The sequence below is a fragment of the Astatotilapia calliptera genome, chromosome 19, assembly GCF_964374335.1.
Source record: "Astatotilapia calliptera chromosome 19, fAstCal68.1, whole genome shotgun sequence".
NCBI lineage: Eukaryota > Metazoa > Chordata > Actinopteri > Cichliformes > Cichlidae > Astatotilapia > Astatotilapia calliptera.
Genome location: NC_137440.1, coordinates 28,365,766 through 28,382,644, shown reverse-complemented (window position 1 = coordinate 28,382,644; position 16,879 = coordinate 28,365,766). Strand labels below are relative to the sequence as shown.

The 16,879-nt window shown below is 41.2% G+C and overlaps 1 protein-coding gene across 4 annotated transcripts; it reads left to right on the top strand.

Annotated features, from left to right (window-relative positions):
• Window positions 1-508: 508 nt before the first annotated feature.
• On the top strand, window positions 509-16,344 carry grhl1 (grainyhead-like transcription factor 1). Of its 4 annotated transcripts, none has more exons than XM_080294071.1 (16): window positions 509-675; window positions 2,842-3,031; window positions 3,307-3,380; window positions 3,878-4,011; window positions 4,116-4,348; window positions 4,966-5,048; window positions 5,330-5,483; window positions 5,811-5,922; window positions 6,313-6,407; window positions 9,033-9,276; window positions 9,746-9,873; window positions 11,515-11,543; window positions 11,743-11,828; window positions 13,270-13,355; window positions 13,759-13,823; window positions 15,053-16,344. In XM_080294071.1, the coding sequence occupies exons 1-16, from the start codon at window positions 656-658 to the stop codon at window positions 15,165-15,167; spliced, it is 1,848 nt and encodes a 615-aa protein (XP_080150197.1). In that variant the 5' UTR covers window positions 509-655; the 3' UTR covers window positions 15,168-16,344. The 4 variants fall into 4 exon arrangements, with proteins under 4 accessions (XP_080150197.1, XP_026008274.2, XP_080150198.1 ...); XM_026152489.2 differs by having other exon boundaries at window positions 2,839-3,031; XM_080294072.1 differs by lacking the exon at window positions 509-675 and adding an exon at window positions 686-955 and having other exon boundaries at window positions 2,839-3,031.
• The last annotated feature ends 535 nt before the right edge of the window (window positions 16,345-16,879 follow it).

Here is a 16,879-nt window from a genome sequence, read left to right as displayed (position 1 = left end):
TTATACAGTAGTTATCGGTGTAGACTTTAAAAGAGCGCGCTTGTTCATGTCTTTGTGAAGTGAATCAGGTCTTTCTGCCACAATAATCTCCATCATAGTAGCTCCCACATAGTGACATCTATGAAGCCTGCAGGTGTGTACAAATAAGTGAATATTTCCTTAGTGACTGTAATCATCAAAGACTTTCTTTCCTTTTTTTTGTAAATCATTTTAATTTTTAAGTCATCCCAATAAATTTTGCACTGGCCTTTTTTAGGGGTAGGGGGAATATATTTCTCATTTAATATTCCAATATGATAAAATCACAGCTTTTAAAACCCAGTTTTACCACTGCTTTCTCCAAACTCACCCTACAGCTGCAGGTAGGCCAACAGGTGAGCCAATCACAAGCCCGGCAAGGGCAATTGACAGTAAGACCCCGCCTCCCGTCCACCTGTAATCCAATCCGCGTCCTTGTCACAGGTAAAACCGGCCTTAATTTCTAAGCATTGCCCCAAAAAGCGAGAAAAGCCGACAAAACCCGTTCTCTCAGGAGGGGACACCTTGTTTGTTGCCGTGGCCCTTATCCAGTGTTAGCAGCGGAGTTTTCCAGGGTGGTAAAGAAGACGGATCGGATTTTCAGTACCAACTAGAAAGTCCAGTTCGACCGACCGAGATGTCACAGGAGCATGACAAGTAAGTTGTCCTGACTCCTCTGTTAGCCCGCACAAAGAGCATGTTGACACTATAAGCTTGTAATACTGACTTTAATTGCTTTTGTGGATTTTCTGATTATTTTTGCAATTTATTTTTTTAAACAAATACATTCATTGCACTGACGGATTTTTCAAAAGCCGAGGTCACACTGTGACCTGCAGCTGCAGCCTTCTGTATTTTTCTCAAAATCGTGTCCTGATGTTCGTGTCGCATATAAGCATGAGCCTATTCTACGATCATTATAGCTCCTTTTAAAAGGGTAAGTGTGCTCTGTTACAGCGGGTTGCCAAGCGGGGAGTTGGTGTAGTCTCATAGTTTCCCATGGTGTTGTAACTCCGCTCGTTTCACCTGTCATGTTCGAGCCTGTACAGGTGTACCTCCACCTGTCGTGCGAGCTGGAGGCGACTGTTGGAATAAGAGCCGTCCCGGAGTAGAGATGGGCGGTTGTTTGATTTTGCCTTAAGCTTTAACTGTTATGTGGATAGTAGAAATGATGTTTGCTCAGGAATAGGCACAAGTCTCCGGCAGCAAGGTGTCAGCCAAGGAAAACTGCCTCTGCACAGGTGTAAAAGAGATTTAATGGAAGATAGAGCTTAAAATAATAAAATAATAAAAATAAATCAGTGTTTTTCAGATATATAAATGTTTAGTTTGAGATATATTCTGTATTCTGTGTGTGGGGGGGGTTTGAGGGCAGTGACAAGGAGACATTTGAGGGGAGTGAAATCGTACACCTGCTAGGCGTTGGCCCCACGACTAACATAGACAAGCGAGCACAGGGCTATCTGAGGTTTTCATGGATTTTACTCTACACTGCTGTGTGTGTTTTGTTTTGTTTTTTTTAATTTAAAATGAGGGATTAAAGCTCTTTTCTCTAAATGTCCAAAAAAGTAGTGTTATTTTTTTTTTTTACTGCTCCTGTACATTAAAGTGACAGAAGTCTGGACTCATGCTGCCTTACTCACTTTATTTCTTGACATCTCAGTGTAATTTTTGCCTGATCAGCAATCAGACTCTTCAGCGCTTTGGGGTCCTTAGGGACTAGTAAAGCGCTATATAAATACAGGCCATTTACCATTTACCATTGTTTTAGTAAATAATGGCTTATATTGCCTTACCTTAGATATATTTTTTTATAGCCAACACATAATGGATTATATCAGGTTGCGTTTAGATATAGGGTTACTAATTATCACTTTCTCTGACCACTGGGAGACAAAAAAGTTGTATTTGTTGTAGATACTCAACATGGAAACTGATCCAGTCCGTTCACACTTTATAATAATTACTTTGTTGGATGTGGTTGCAGGATGGCTGAAGAGGGGATATATGCGGTTTCCGAAGTTTGTGGATGAAACTTTAATAACAAGAGCTCCATTAATGACTTTACTCTGACTGGGGCTTAATGCGTCTCAGCAAACAGAAGCTGTGTAAACATTAAAATTTACTGTAAACAGGTGACTTCAGTGCAAACGTCGCAGGCTCATCATCAGCCGTTTCGTACACGCAGAGGCGTTTTTGTTTTACTTTAAATGTAATGCACCCAGGTTCAAATAGCTTAAGGTTGCACACTGTGCACAGCATACCAAGGCGATGTTGAATTTTGAAGAGGAAGAGAAGGAGCGGGAGGCAGGCGGCGACTGAGCGTTAAAATCTCATGATTATTTGTCACAAACAAGTTCGTTTGCAAGCACAGCGCAGGAATGCAGCCGGGTCAGATGCGTCACATGCGGGCGGCTTCTCAACCAATGAGTGATCCCCGAACTAGAGTCGTTACACTGGACGATCCTGTAGAGCATCTTTTTCTCGATACACCTTCTGCCTCTGTGGTTCAGCGGCAGAGATTTGTTGCACAATCCTCGAAAAGCCTGACCAACTGGTCCTGCAGATAAAAAAAAAACATCTACATGGGTGATCTCTCGCTCTTATAACCTGTTTGTCTGTTTTGAGCGACACTGAGATTTCAGGTCCCGGTCTGGAGAGCTTATGTGGAGTCAGTGTGGAAAATAAGTCCATAACAGGAGATGAATCCCTTCTAGTATGGACGGCTCTTCCCTTTTGCTGCGCACATCCATGGCTTTTATTTCATGTCATTAACTGCTTTGTATGCAGTAACTAAAGCACACACTCTCCCCCTTTTAGCAGTAAACGTGCAGTCCTGGTTCTCCAGAACGAGCCGGGTTATGGCGGCCAGCGTCGCTCTTTCACCACAGAGGATGAAGCCTGGAAATCTTTTCTGGAGAACCCGCTGACAGCTGCCACCAAGGCGATGATGAGCATAAATGGAGACGAGGATAGTGCCGCAGCTCTGGGTCTGCTCTATGACTACTATAAGGTATCAGGAAAAGCTCAGCAGGAATAGTTTCTCCCCTCCTTCTATGAGGAGTAGTGCAAAATCACATACTGGAGGAATAGTTGCCAGGTTCTTGCAAACTTTCCCTCTGTGATCCTCACCCTTAGTGACATCTGATCATTAAGTAACATCTGTGAGACAGAGTCTACATTATGTCATGTAACTGATCTAACTATGAGTACAAACAGCAGGATGACCCAGTCTGGTAGATGTGATGTGGTCAGACGCTGAGCGGCTGTGTTTACTCTCGTATACAGGTGCCCAGGGAAAAGAGAACAATACACCAGCCCAAGACAGACACACTGGTCTCTGATGTGGATCCCAACAAAAGGTAAGCGGCAGTCCTCTCCGCGTACCACCTCCCCCTTTAAAAATAAAAGCACAGCAGAGGGCAACAGCAGAAAATAAGAGAGCGATTCAAGCTCTTGTGATATGATTTTTAAATTCTATTTAAAAACTGTATGCACATTTATTCTCAGGAGTGTACCTGTTTTCTCCAGAGCAGCAAGGAAAAATGATTATTGACATTAGGATTTCTTTTGCTGCTTTAGTCAGGCGTACTAAAATAGCTGCTCCGAGTGTCATAGAAGACAACTTTAAATTCTCAAAAAAGGAAGGAAAATGTCCGGTGTACAAATTCCTTTGTGTTATCAATGGGTCGTTAATCAGTTCTCAGGCATGGCAACACCAAAGGTGAAACCCAGGACTGAGAAAAGGGAGAAGCAGAAAAACATATCATATAAATAACCCATTGTTTCAAGGTTTATCAAAGCAATGATGTATTGTATTGGAGATCTAAAATTTATGTGCACTTCTACTTCGTCACAGGCACCAGATCCAGGCCGGACACTCCATAGTCCAACTCCAGGAAGCCAGTATGGAAAACAGGATCCCGGTGCTCAAAACTCCCTTCAATATTCTTCAGCTGGGCCCAGACAAGAGAGCCCACTTTTCTTCACCAGGTCTGCTCTGATTCAGCAACACAAACAGAAAAAAACAGAAAAATTTAGAAACCTGATGATCAGTTAACTGTTTTGGGTTTTTTTGCTTTGTTTTGTTTGTTCAGATACTACTGTCACAGTTTCCATTGCCACCGTGCCAAACCAGACTATCAAGACAGAGGTGCCCACTCACGGCTTCTCGGTGACTGTGCCAAACAACTGCAGCGAAACGGAGAGCCACGTGGGCATCTTTGACCGCCAGCTCACCCACAACGCGGTCCATTTCAGCCCTGGCACCCAGGCTCGTACGCCCCCTGACTCCACCTTTCCCGAGAGCTTTAAGGATGGTTCCCAGGAAGTGAGTGTTTCGATGCCCCCCCCCCCCACCGTCAAAACCCTGCCAATGCTCTCCCAGCACCCCCTCCACCCCACCTCCTCCTTCTCCTTCGCGTTCCTCTCCTCTCCCCTCTCAGATCTCTCCCATCAGACAATAGGATATTCACCCGATCCCATGGAGCCGGCGGTGGGCTCAACCTTCCCTGGTTTTATTTGAACATGCCAAAATAGTGGCCAGTGTGTTATTATGCCATTGTCTCACCAACACAATAAAGTGCTGTACTTTTCTCCTACAATAGCCAAAGCCCTTTCTCTCTCCTCTTTCTCTTTTTAACCTGGAGGGGAATTACCTCAGAAAAGCCAACAAAACCCCTGTACAGGAGGGGGTGGAGGTGGCCGCAGAGCCATTTTTTTAAAACAAAAACCAAAATGAAGGGGAATAAAAAACACCAAAACAAACTGTTATACCTGATGAGAGAAAGCCTAGCCTAATAAATGACTAGAATGAAACACAGTGTTCATCTAGTTGCTTACACAGTTTGCTAGTTGAAGAAAATCATCTAAAATTTATGCAAAGCAGCTGTTGTATTTCCTGTTCCCATGCTTTGCTTGATTCTGTTTTCCTTTTTTGCGCTTCAGGTGTTTTCCCTCCCAGGAGATCTCCAGTTTCGGATGACCTCCATGACGCCCGAGGACTACACTCAGTTTGACACCGTGCCGGGGTAAGTCGCCCTGCCGCCGGCCCACCGTCCAACTTCCACACCGCCATTCAGCTTTTGACACGGCACAGCAGAATGGCTTCATTCATCTCAGTCACAGGGGAGACACCAGACTCCCGTCTGTGTGTCTCACAAGTGTCTGCACATATTTAAAGCCCGCTAGGTGTTACTCTGCTGTTTCATTCGTCTCCTCGGATTTGTTTACAGAAGGGATTTTTTTTAAACACAGCGTGCTGTTGTTTATGGTATTCACTAGATTTGACCCTTATTTTTGTGTGTCTCAGGAATAATTTTGAGTACACTCTCGAGGCATCCAAATCTCTGCGTCAGAAGACAGGTGACGGGACAATGACGTACCTCAACAAGGGCCAGTTTTACCCCATCACCCTCAGGGAGATTGACAACAAAGGCCTGCAGCAACCCATCACCAAAGTCAGGGTAAGAAAGAGCACTTAAAAAACCAGGAAATGACATATAATTCATTTCAGATCAATTCAGTTTTATTCATATAAAAATGACAACTACAGTTGTCTCAAGTCCCTTATATTGTAAAGTAAAGACCCTACAAAATACAGAGAAACCCAAAGGACTTGGCGACAGTGGGAAGGAAAAACTCAGTTTTAACAGGAAGAAACCTCAGTGTGGGGCAACCATCTGTCATGACCGGTTGGGGATGAAGGGAGGAAGACAGGAGAAAGTGTATTGCAAAATCTGATTATTGACAGTCATATTAAGGTATCACTGTGCTTTATTTTTTTTCCTCAGAGCGTGGTGATGGTTGTGTTTGGAGAGGAGAAGTGCAGAGACGACCAGCTAAAACACTGGAAGTACTGGCACTCCAGACAGCACACGGCTAAACAGAGGTGCCTCGACATCGGTAAGTTCTGAAAAACGATGTTTTCATAATAAACCACATCGTGAAATAAAACAAACCAAACCGACCAGTTTGAGTGCGGAGACATAGCGGACACGCTAATCCTCATCTGTCTGCAAACTCAAGCAGCTGTTTGTAGGCACAGCTTAGCAGGAAAAGGTGTGTTCTTTGATTGTGACAGCTCATTTTGCTTTTGATGGATTACTGTTAGTCTGTAACTTTCATAAATCTCAGCATATGTTGAAGTTACCTTACCTTTCTTACTTTTTCCAGTTTGTTTTTTATCATTTATTTAGATTTCTTTAAATGGGCTAATTTCTTTTTTACTCGGCATAAAGCAGTTAATATGCTTTCAATACATCATTTATTAATAACCAACATCTGTTGCTCCAGCTGACTACAAGGAGAGCTTCAACACCATCGGCAACATTGAGGAGATTTCATATAACGCCATTTCCTTCACCTGGGACACAAACGAGGAGGCCAAAGTAAGTCAGTGGACTTAACGCATCTACACCCACATCCACACCTTCACAGGTACACGGCTGCCTGACACCCCCACTGACATCTCTGACACGGTTGTTTCTTGAACCAAGTCCAAACATGACAGTTCACTGTTTGCACTTCAGTGTTCCTGTCAAAACAAGAACAGTGTTTGGTTCTCAGGATCACCGGTGATCCGAGGCTTCCGCGTACTTCCTGGTCTTGAACGTTTAAATATGAGGCTTGACCTTTTAACAACAACAAACTTAGACACCTAAAAATAGTCCTCCTTTTCTTTTTGTTTGTTAAGGCCCCGTGCCTGAATGACAGTGTCAGGTGCCGAGTCCCCTTTATGGGTGATCGTCATCCCCTTTGCTCACTTTGATCCCCCCAAAAACAGTTGTTAAATATAATTAGTGGTTTTAAAAAAGAAGAGTGAGGATGCGGTCATGTCGCAGTCACTCCTCTCCTGTGTGGTTACTCAGGTTGTGTAAAAACACAGAGGTGTAGGTGTGTGTGTGAGTGTGTGTGAAAGAGAGAGTTATTCCTACACTCTGTTCTTATATTCTTGACTGGTCCAACCTGCCTGTCACCCTTATTGTGATGTCGCATGTTTAGGTATTTTTGGACATGAGAAACAAAGAGTGCAGGAATGAGGAAACTCATTGGGAAGGGAGGTGACCAGATGGAACAGTTGTCAAACAAAATCCGTCAGAAAGGAGGAGCTCCTGTCCTCGTCTCCACTCATGATTGTTTATTTCTTTGTTCCCAACCCTCGTGCTGCCCTGTGGCTCTGCTCTGCTCTCGGCCTGAGATGGAAGACTACTGACAAGGTGGCAAACAGACAAAGAGACAACACAGCGCTGCCGCTCATCACCGGCGTACTTTTCTTTAGGCTACACTTTGGATAAATAAAGTCACATGAACAGACCTTCCTAAGCACACACACACTTATACACACACTCACGCTTGCATACCAGGATGTGGGTCTAACTGTCTCATGACTTGTGGCATGCATTCATAGGATGTTCATCCTTGTGTGTTTTTGTTACTTCACCATTTGTATAACCGCCCAGCCACATTGTTTGAGCATCTCATCAGCGAGGTGTTTGGTTACAGATGAAGGTGTTTGGCGTGTGTGTCTTTGGATGGATGTCTGAGAGGATCAGTTTGGGTTTCTGACCTTGGGAAGTGAGGTCAATTTACATGCTGATGGGATTTCAGGATATAATTAGGAGTTTAATCATTTGGTTGTGTTAGTTAAACTTGGTGTGTGTTAAGGTGAGAAGTCCGTTAGAGGAAGTACCTGTATGTGTGTGGTTTGCCCTTGGGCTGAATGCATAGCAGTATATGTGCATATATCAAAGTGTACTGTATATGTAACCCTTATATAGTCCTGTGATGATGGAGGTAATAAAGGTTATAAGATGAGGAACAAAGGCAAAAGTTATGTAAGGCTTTACTATATCAAATCAAGGTTGCAAATCATATTGTTTTAGTATATTTACATCAAAACAGCACCAACATCCAAACTGTCTGCATGTGTGTGGTTGTTATTGATTGAAACAGCTCAAAAAAGGAAGAAAGAGTATTAGATCATCCACAGTAACATGCTCTATGGAAAAGCTTGTGACGCTGCATCAGTTCTCTTTAAAAGTACTTTTGTTATCAAGTCGAGTTCATCGATTTATTAAGTGCAGTTTTATCATATGATTTCCATGACTTCCATTACTCGTAATACTAAACTGGTTACATTTTAAATACTATAAGACATTATATTGAATGATTTGGATTCAAAGTAACACCTGGTATTCCTTTAGTGTGTGTGAATTTTTAAATTAATTATTAATTATTGTCCCCAATTAGGTTTTATGGATATAAAATGATGTATAAAATGTTTCTGCTCCAAACAGACTTTTTCCTTAACATTTAAAATATAGTTGTTGACCATTAAGGACCATTAAAGACTGTTAAATGTCTTCATTTGTGGAATACACCAAATGAACGACAAAGGCTATATTTATTTGTACACTGCTTAACAAATTAATTAAATCAATTCAAACTAAAATCTATCAAATTCACTGAACATAGTTCAGGTGGTTATAGCCAAATTTCAACACTGGACTTCTCTGAGAAGTCAGAAATAACTCGAGCATAATAATGATTTACTTTACTATTGTTCTGCTCTTTTGTAAAACAGCAAATTATATATATAGACAAGAAAACGCACACGTGTGGCAGAAACCTTACATTTGGTGGTGATCTAATAAATTTGTTAAGCACTTTCCCCTTGAGACTTTTCTATGTGGTATTTTTAAACCTGTCTTGATTGTGTGTTGTGTTAACACAGTTAGAGTGTGTTTTCAAAGCAAATAACCAGGACAAAGGAAAGTAAAATGAGCATGTAATTACTAAAGCCCACCAAAAGAGGCCAGCAAAAGACACTGAAAGCATGTGAGGCCTGACTATGAGATACCTGCTGCATCAAGGCCTTCCTGAAAGTTAAACGTCATCGCATTGGCTTCATGATTAAGAAGCAGTTTCTACTTTAATAAACAAACTTTTAAGTTTAAAGTTGTACATTAGTCTGCTTCGGTCCTCAACTTTCTTCCTCTCTCCTCCCCTCACAGATCTTCATCTCCGTCAACTGTCTGAGCACAGACTTCTCCTCTCAGAAAGGGGTGAAGGGTCTTCCCCTGAATCTGCAGATCGACACTTACAGTTACAACAACCGCAGCAACAAGCCCATCCACCGTGCCTACTGCCAGATCAAAGTCTTCTGTGACAAAGGCGCCGAGAGGAAGATCCGAGATGAGGAGAGGAAACAGTCCCGCAGGAAAGGGAAAGTTGTCGACCTAAACTCTGGGCTGGCTTGTAAGTTGCTCTTAAGTTTTAGGATAATCAGCTACAACATATCATTACTAAAATGACCAGAGGCTTCCACAGTACGATCAATTTTCATTTCAAGTCGCCCTGACACGTGTATTTGTTAAAATGATTTCCTGTATGTAGATGAAAACATCCCCTTAGTGTGTTTACCCCCTGCAGCTGTAGTTCCTCTGAGCTCTGCAGCATGTTTCAGCTTGCTTCAGCTAAACATTTTTATTTTGAAGACCTACGCTACAACTTCACTATAACTACACTCTAACACTGGAAACCAGAATAGAGCAAAGACAAGAGTAAATGTGGTCCTCATGTGTCCAGGAGGTTTTCCTCTGCATTTGCTGGATAACTTTCAGCAAACATGTATTCAATCAAACCTTGTTTCACTCATGTCGTGTTATGTTTGACTTCATCCTACTGCATGAATATTAAATTGCTTCCTGCTGTCTTCCCCTCAAAGTTGCAGACATGAAAGTACCAATGCTCCAGAAACGTAACGATGTGACCATCTTTAAGATGATGACTGATCTCGAGACCCAGCCTGTCCTCTTCATTCCCGACATTCACTTCTCCACCTTCCAACGTCATGTGAGTGCCGATCAAAGCCGCAAAACTTTTTTTTTTTTTTAGGCCACCACTGAAAACTGTATGTTTCCTGCCATTCCCAAAGCACGAACGTGTCTGTTGCAACATTCATAGCATCTTAGGTGGTCCATAAACAGTTTGTTTTTCAGCTTCCGCCCACTCGGCTGCCAGCTGAGTTGAGGTGACCTGCCTGCTTGCTAGTTGGCAAGAACAGAGAGTTCTGGTTTTGAGCTTTGATACAAGTCCTACATACTGATGGCTAGGTTTCAAACTGGTTACTCACACCATGATTCATTTACCAGTGACTCAAAACAAACCGGCATACAACCACCTTGATTTATGTGTTCATATGCTCAGAGCAAAAAATAGTCTTGGTGCACAGGGAGAGAGGAGTGCAGTTTTCCTGTCGGTTTGTGGAAACATGTTGCAGAGGATGAGGAGAGATATAGGAGTTTACCTGAACTCTGCAGGTTATCTGGCTTTTTTATGAGTTTTAAACTGAAGGAGCGCCTCTTCTTTAGAACTGGACTCTGAGCTCTGCCACAGTGAACACGTCACATGGCACTTTCAAGATGAGCACGCCACACGGCGAAGCATGCACACCTGACGTGCTCACATGAGTTTACCCGGCAAAGGATACTGTTTTTGAGAAATTCCACTAGGTGTGAGCTTTGACTGCCCCCTGTTGGTAAATGATGCAAGTAGGACACCAACACCCCCCCCCCCCCCCCCCACCCCACCCCCTTCTCTCATGCATGTGACGTTTACATTAATACCAGGAAAGCAGAGGAAGAGACAGGAGGTTGGTTATTTTTGGGGATGCCATTGACATTGAACCTGACCGAACTCTCTGCAGCCTCGCTATCAGTTTTTGATAACCAACGGGTTTGCTGATGTTCCTCTCAGAATAGAAAATCTATTCACAGCAATGCCTGTAATCGATACAGTCAAAGGGCGAAAGGCTAGAAAAACAACAGCCTTCCAGGAATTACAAAAAAAAAAGAGTTGGATCATTTTAAATCAGAGGATCTGCTTTTTTACTTTGTTTCATATGATAAAAAACTCTAATATTTATTAAGAGCCTGCAATCTGAAGGCATTAAGTTGATGTGTTTGAGACTAAATGGACAAGTTCTACTTTATTCTCACATTTTGCAGTCAAATTTATTCAATCGGGTGATAGATAAATAATGACACTAATCGATATTTGGTATTTAACACGAGCGCTAACAAGATAAAAAAGGAGTGCAGTTGCGTGAGCCACAAGATACCAGTGAGTCCTGTCAGTCCACCCGACCTGCACTTCACCGTCCACAGCTGTACAGACTGGTTTATGTTGACCTGTTCCAATTCTCAGTGATAAAGGAAGAATAAATGGGGCAACACAGGAAACTATTTGGACTCGGCTGTTGACTTTACCTTTGGCCTAGTTGACTGATTTAGCCACTACCATGAAGAGTTACGTGAAAAGTTACAACTGCAGGAAATTGGTTAAAAACGTTTTTGGATATATTTTAACAAATCATCATAAATATTTGATAACAATTAACTATAAGGCAAATAAAATGTATTGTGAGATGCTGTATGTAGTTTGTAACCTTTATGTTGCATTTGAGTGAAATTCTTATTTTTCTCTGTTTTGCAGCCCTTCTCCACAGATGATGGAGAAGACAGGTGAGTTCACTTCACATTTGCTTCATGGTAGCTTTGAATTGCCGTGACCTTTGACACTTCCCGGTAAAATGCATACAGGGTTGCGGTTTCTAGGAAATGTACGTGAGCTTTTTTGTCTGTGCTCGTGCTTTATGGCCTGTCAGCCGGTTGTTGAGACCATTTAAGCAGCTGTTTGTGTGCGTGTGTGTTTCAACCACAGCTCGGGCATGAAGAGATTACCCTTCAGTGACGATGAGTTCGGTTCACCCCAAAACAAGCTGCCGAGAGTGGAGGAAGCAAAGAAAGGTACTACGTGTGTTTGCTGCTGTAGTGCAATGTCCACACTGCTCATGTTCTAATCAGCAGCCTTTGAGTGATGCTCCCCTGTGCGTCTGCGTGTGCGTGCGTGTCCGTCTGTGTTTGCTGTGGTCAGCGCCTGTAGCTCCACACATACATACACAGAAACACACACACACACACTCTCCCTCGCTCTCGCTCTCTCTCTGGGCCATGTGATAATTCCAAGTCTTCCAACATATACACGTGCCCCAGCCCTCCACTGACCCAACGAAATACCACAGATCACTGCGTGCATGCAGACATCTATGCAAACAAGCATTTGCCCTTCACCACCTATCCCATTCATAGACACTACAATTTTCAATACATTACAAATCTGTAAATGCATGTTTTGAAATATTTTGTAGCTTAGGGAGGAATGTTTTAAACATTCAGGCCTGCTTCAAAGTGCTTCTGCACAAATACACCTCTCGTACCTTCACAAAGCCACACTCGACCTTGTTAAATACATTCTTGCGGAATGATGTTAACCACAGAGAGGGGAGGAAGGAGTCACCGATTGCATGTTTTTTCAAAATAATTTCATCAATAACTGGACACTTTTTTTCTCTTCTGTGGTCTTTAAACATGATGCTTCATTTCAAGGGGACACAAGGCAGAAAAGTGGAAGTAACTACATTTAGAAGGTGCTGTAACACTGCAAGTGGTACAAACCCTTCTGTACTGGCTTACTGTTGTGGCAAGGTTTACTACCTTTCCACAGCAGTCATGTTTTTCCTTGTTGTAAAACTGTAAGCTCTGGGGACTTGTTGACGTCTCAGTGACGTAGAGAGTAGTCAGTCAGCTCCTGTGCAGGCTCCTCAAACTGAAATCTGTCATTATGTTTGGCTACTTCAGTGTAAATGTGTAAATCTGGCTTGTGTCATCATAAAAGCATCTCTCAGTTTCCCCTGTCTTGTTTGTTTTTAGTCCACATAAAGAAGTAGATAAATTAGCCACATACTCAGATTACAGCAGCAAACTGTATTATTTTTTAATTGTCTTAAAAATCTGTTGGAACCAGATCTAGTGTAGTATCAGTGAACCTTCTAGGAGCGCTCTATCTGAGATCTCTGCATGTTCTTCTGCAGTCTAGCAAAGAGATGGCTTGCAGTGTTATATATAGTATAGCTGCAAATGTATTAATGGCTCAAGGCATATGTGTACATATATGCATGCAGCTTCACCACTCTGAAAGTCCTTTGGAGATGTGGTAAAACCTCAAATCCTCAAACCCACACAAATGTACCAAAGCATCAGTAAAGCAGTCTGGTCTGACGCAGATAAACCCTTTTATGACTGCCGCTGACATTTGTCTGAGGTTGAATTTGTGTTTGTGTTCAGTCCATGAGCGTGCATGCTTTTCTTTGACGCCTGCTTGCCTCCTCTCTCTTTTTTCACCACACAGTCCTGCTGTACGTGCGCAAGGAAACAGACGAGGTGTTTGATGCCCTCATGCTGAAGAATCCCACGCTGAAAGGCCTGGTGGAAGCTGTAAGTTGTCCTCAGTTCACCGAACTAGCTATGGATTGTACTAAAGAACAGTTTCTTGCATCATCTAAGCTTTGCTGAGCCACTAACACAGGAATCGTGCAAAGTAGTGATTGGGGAAAAAATAAAAATGTGTTTTTTAGAATTGCACAGGGGACAAAAGGTGTTAATGGAGGGGAGGGTTAGGGGAAAAGATTTAGAAAAGACATGGAACGTGGAAATGTCCTGGGAAAAAAGTGGAATGGGTACTTCAGGGGTCATCAAGTTTAAAAAGATGAAAAAGAGTGTGAAGGTCATGGATATTAGTAAAAGAGTACTTATGTGGAGTGGGTGAGATAACAGGTAGTAGAGGTGTTCTGTATTTCTCTTAACACAAATTTGTGTTTGTTTTGTTTTTTCCAACCAGATTTCGGAGAAGTATGAACTGCCTTATGATAAGGTTGGAAAGGTCTACAAGAAGTGCAAGAAAGGGTGAGTGTATACATGTTTATCACATTTCCACACTATGTTTGAAACTTTGTGAAGGAGGAAATCTGTTATCCATGAACAAATGAATACAAAATTCATAAAGTGTATTTCTATATTTCTTGGTGCTTTACTGAACTGTTTCACCTGCAGATGAAATAGATCATTTAGTTATAACCAATCATATTTTTCCATTGTATTTCTAGACTAATGATTGGTTTTTCCCCTTTACATCAAATTATTTTATATATATTATATCATATAAATTATAACAAAATATATTTATATTATAATAATATATATAATTTAGTGCTGTCAGCGTTAATCTTGTTAAAATGACGTTAACGCCACAACCGCACTAATGCAGTAAATCTCTGTCAGCGAGTTAGCGCGGATCGCCCCGTGCATTGGGCTGCACGGCGTCAACACGTTACTGCGGTTAGCTCGTTAATGTGTTGACGCCGTGCAGCACGGGGCGATCCACGCTAACTCGCATTAACGTCATTTTAACAATATTAATGCTGACAGCACTATTATAATTAAATCACAACAGGTTCTCCTCACACATAAAGTAACGGTAAACTTGGGGATTAATTGACCAATCAGCAATTAGCACATGCAGATGAGGTAATCACGACCTGGGAGGAAATACGCACATGCCTTACAAGAATTACACTTATATAATGGGAGAAAGTGTTTATGCTAAGCTAACCAGCTGGTGGCTCTGGCATGCTTAGTCCTGCACGCACCCAAACTTAATGCTTTCTAATATGCCCCTTTCCAGCTCCGTGTCTTTATTCTTGAACTCCATTAGAGTAGCTTTGCATGAGTCACAGTTCAAAATAAGTGTATTTATTGTATACTGGGCCATTATGTGAAGCAAAAAATCAGTCTTTTCACCTCCCTTAAAAAACAGCTGTCTTCTCTTTGAAAGAAAGTAGGTGGGAGGGGTTACTAAGCCTAAATGACCATATTAAGTATTTCCCCTGTCACTGATGTCATACAGAGCTAAGAGTAGAAAAAGCTGTCTGAAATGATTTGTTTGGATCATACTGAAGCCCATGTTTTTGGCTCATATGGATTATTTGTGGATACACTGACGTATTTAAAACTTTGGCTATGATTCATATGAATATGTACCACTGCAAAATTACATATATGTCACAATAATTCATAATATTAAAAAAACATTTTAAAATATTTCACTTCAACACACTATTTTGTCATTTTGACAGCATTCTAGTCCACATGGATGACAACATCATCAAACACTACTCCAACGAAGACACCTTCCAGATCTCCATGGAGGAGTTGGGCGGCTTGTACAAACTCACCCTCACTGAAATCTGATTGGAGATGTGATAGATTACCCTGAAAAGAGGGGCTGAGGACAAATGGAGCCGTCAAGTTTACACTTCTGGCTATGCAGTGATTATGGACCTGTCATTCATGTTGTCTGCGTGTTGTATTAGCGTTCAACAGATGTTTTTTTGTTTGTTTGTTTCCTTTTTTTAAAAGCCATAGCTCTTAACGGATACTGGTTAGAGATGTAAGTTATACATTTTGATCATTATAAAGCTGTTTGTTTGTGCATAAGAATTAACAAGTGAGGACATATTTGACACTGACATGACACTTTTGCATTTAGTGAGAATATGAGCTGAGCCTCAAATGTCAGTGCCTGCTTTTGTATATTTTGCTCAGGCTTGCAGAGCAGTTGAAGTGCTGCTATACCTCATGCTATACAAAGCAGCAGAGTTCATTCATTCATCAGAAGAAAGAGATTATCTTTCCCATTCTAAAGCCACAGCGCTGATGATCTGCAAAGTTTAGCGCCCAGAAATTCGTAGTAAAATGCCCTTGAATTGTTGATGAAGCTCCAGAGGTTCAGTGTATTAATACTAAACAAAACGTGGCAGTATTTAGTGTGTAAAACCATCATATAATTTGGTAGAATATTGTAAATGTATTTTTTTTTTAGCCTAGAAGATTTTTTTTAGGTGCCATTAAAAAATGCTTTTTCTCAGATCAATTTAAATAATGGTCTCCTCTGTAAGTATTAAATGGTCACTAAATATGTTGATAATATTGCAAAAACAGAACTACCCTTTTCCTCTAGAGTAGATTCACAAATGCTGTAAAAATAGGTCAATTAATATCTAGCACAGTCTGTAATGGCTGTCCTGGAAGTGCAATATGATGATTCAGAAAACAAATCTCATCAATTGCCATAACATACACTATAGAAATCATGTTGTTGTTTTTTTATTTGTACATAGCAAAAAGAAAAAAGGGATCTAAATGATCTCTCTTTTGTATCTCAGTACTTATTGTGTATATATTTATTAAGAGAATGGATGTGGGTCATTGTTTTTTAACCATATATAGATTTCTATTTCATCATAATATAATGTTGTTGTTTTTTTCTTTTTATATGAAGTTATTCAAAAATTACACGTTCAGGAACACAAAGTTAACATCTTTTTGTTGTTTTTGTTCCCTAATAAAAGCTCTGCTGTAGCTGCTGTTTTGGTTGTGTAAGACTTTTTTTCTTTCTTCTAATAAGATGTTTTTTATTAAATATCAGATATGATGGTGGTTGATCTGTTGGGCTGTGGCAGAGATTAACTGTCGGTCCACAGGAGCAGATGTCTGGGCATCAACTCCAACCCTGCAGACAGGAAGTGGGCATGACAGGATAGCCTGGTGCAGAGAAGCTTCTCTGTCGGAAACCTGGCCACAAATTTCCACATACAGTAGCTGGCATGCTTTGATTGCGCTAGGTCCTGAAATTTGATACATTAATGCTACAATTAACATTTAAATTACTCATTTTTGTAAAAATGTAGAAAAACACAGTACCCACGCTTTTAAAATAAAGTTTACCAATCAGAGCGGTGTACTACAAAGCGATTATAATGACTTAATGAGCTATATCAAACCTGATCGGAGGCAGGTTATCCTTCATGTTTCGGTTTAAAATCATTTGGAAACATTACATTTCACTGATTCATTTTCACCGATTCTTTTATTTCAAACATGTTTTAAGTGTAAGTGAGAAT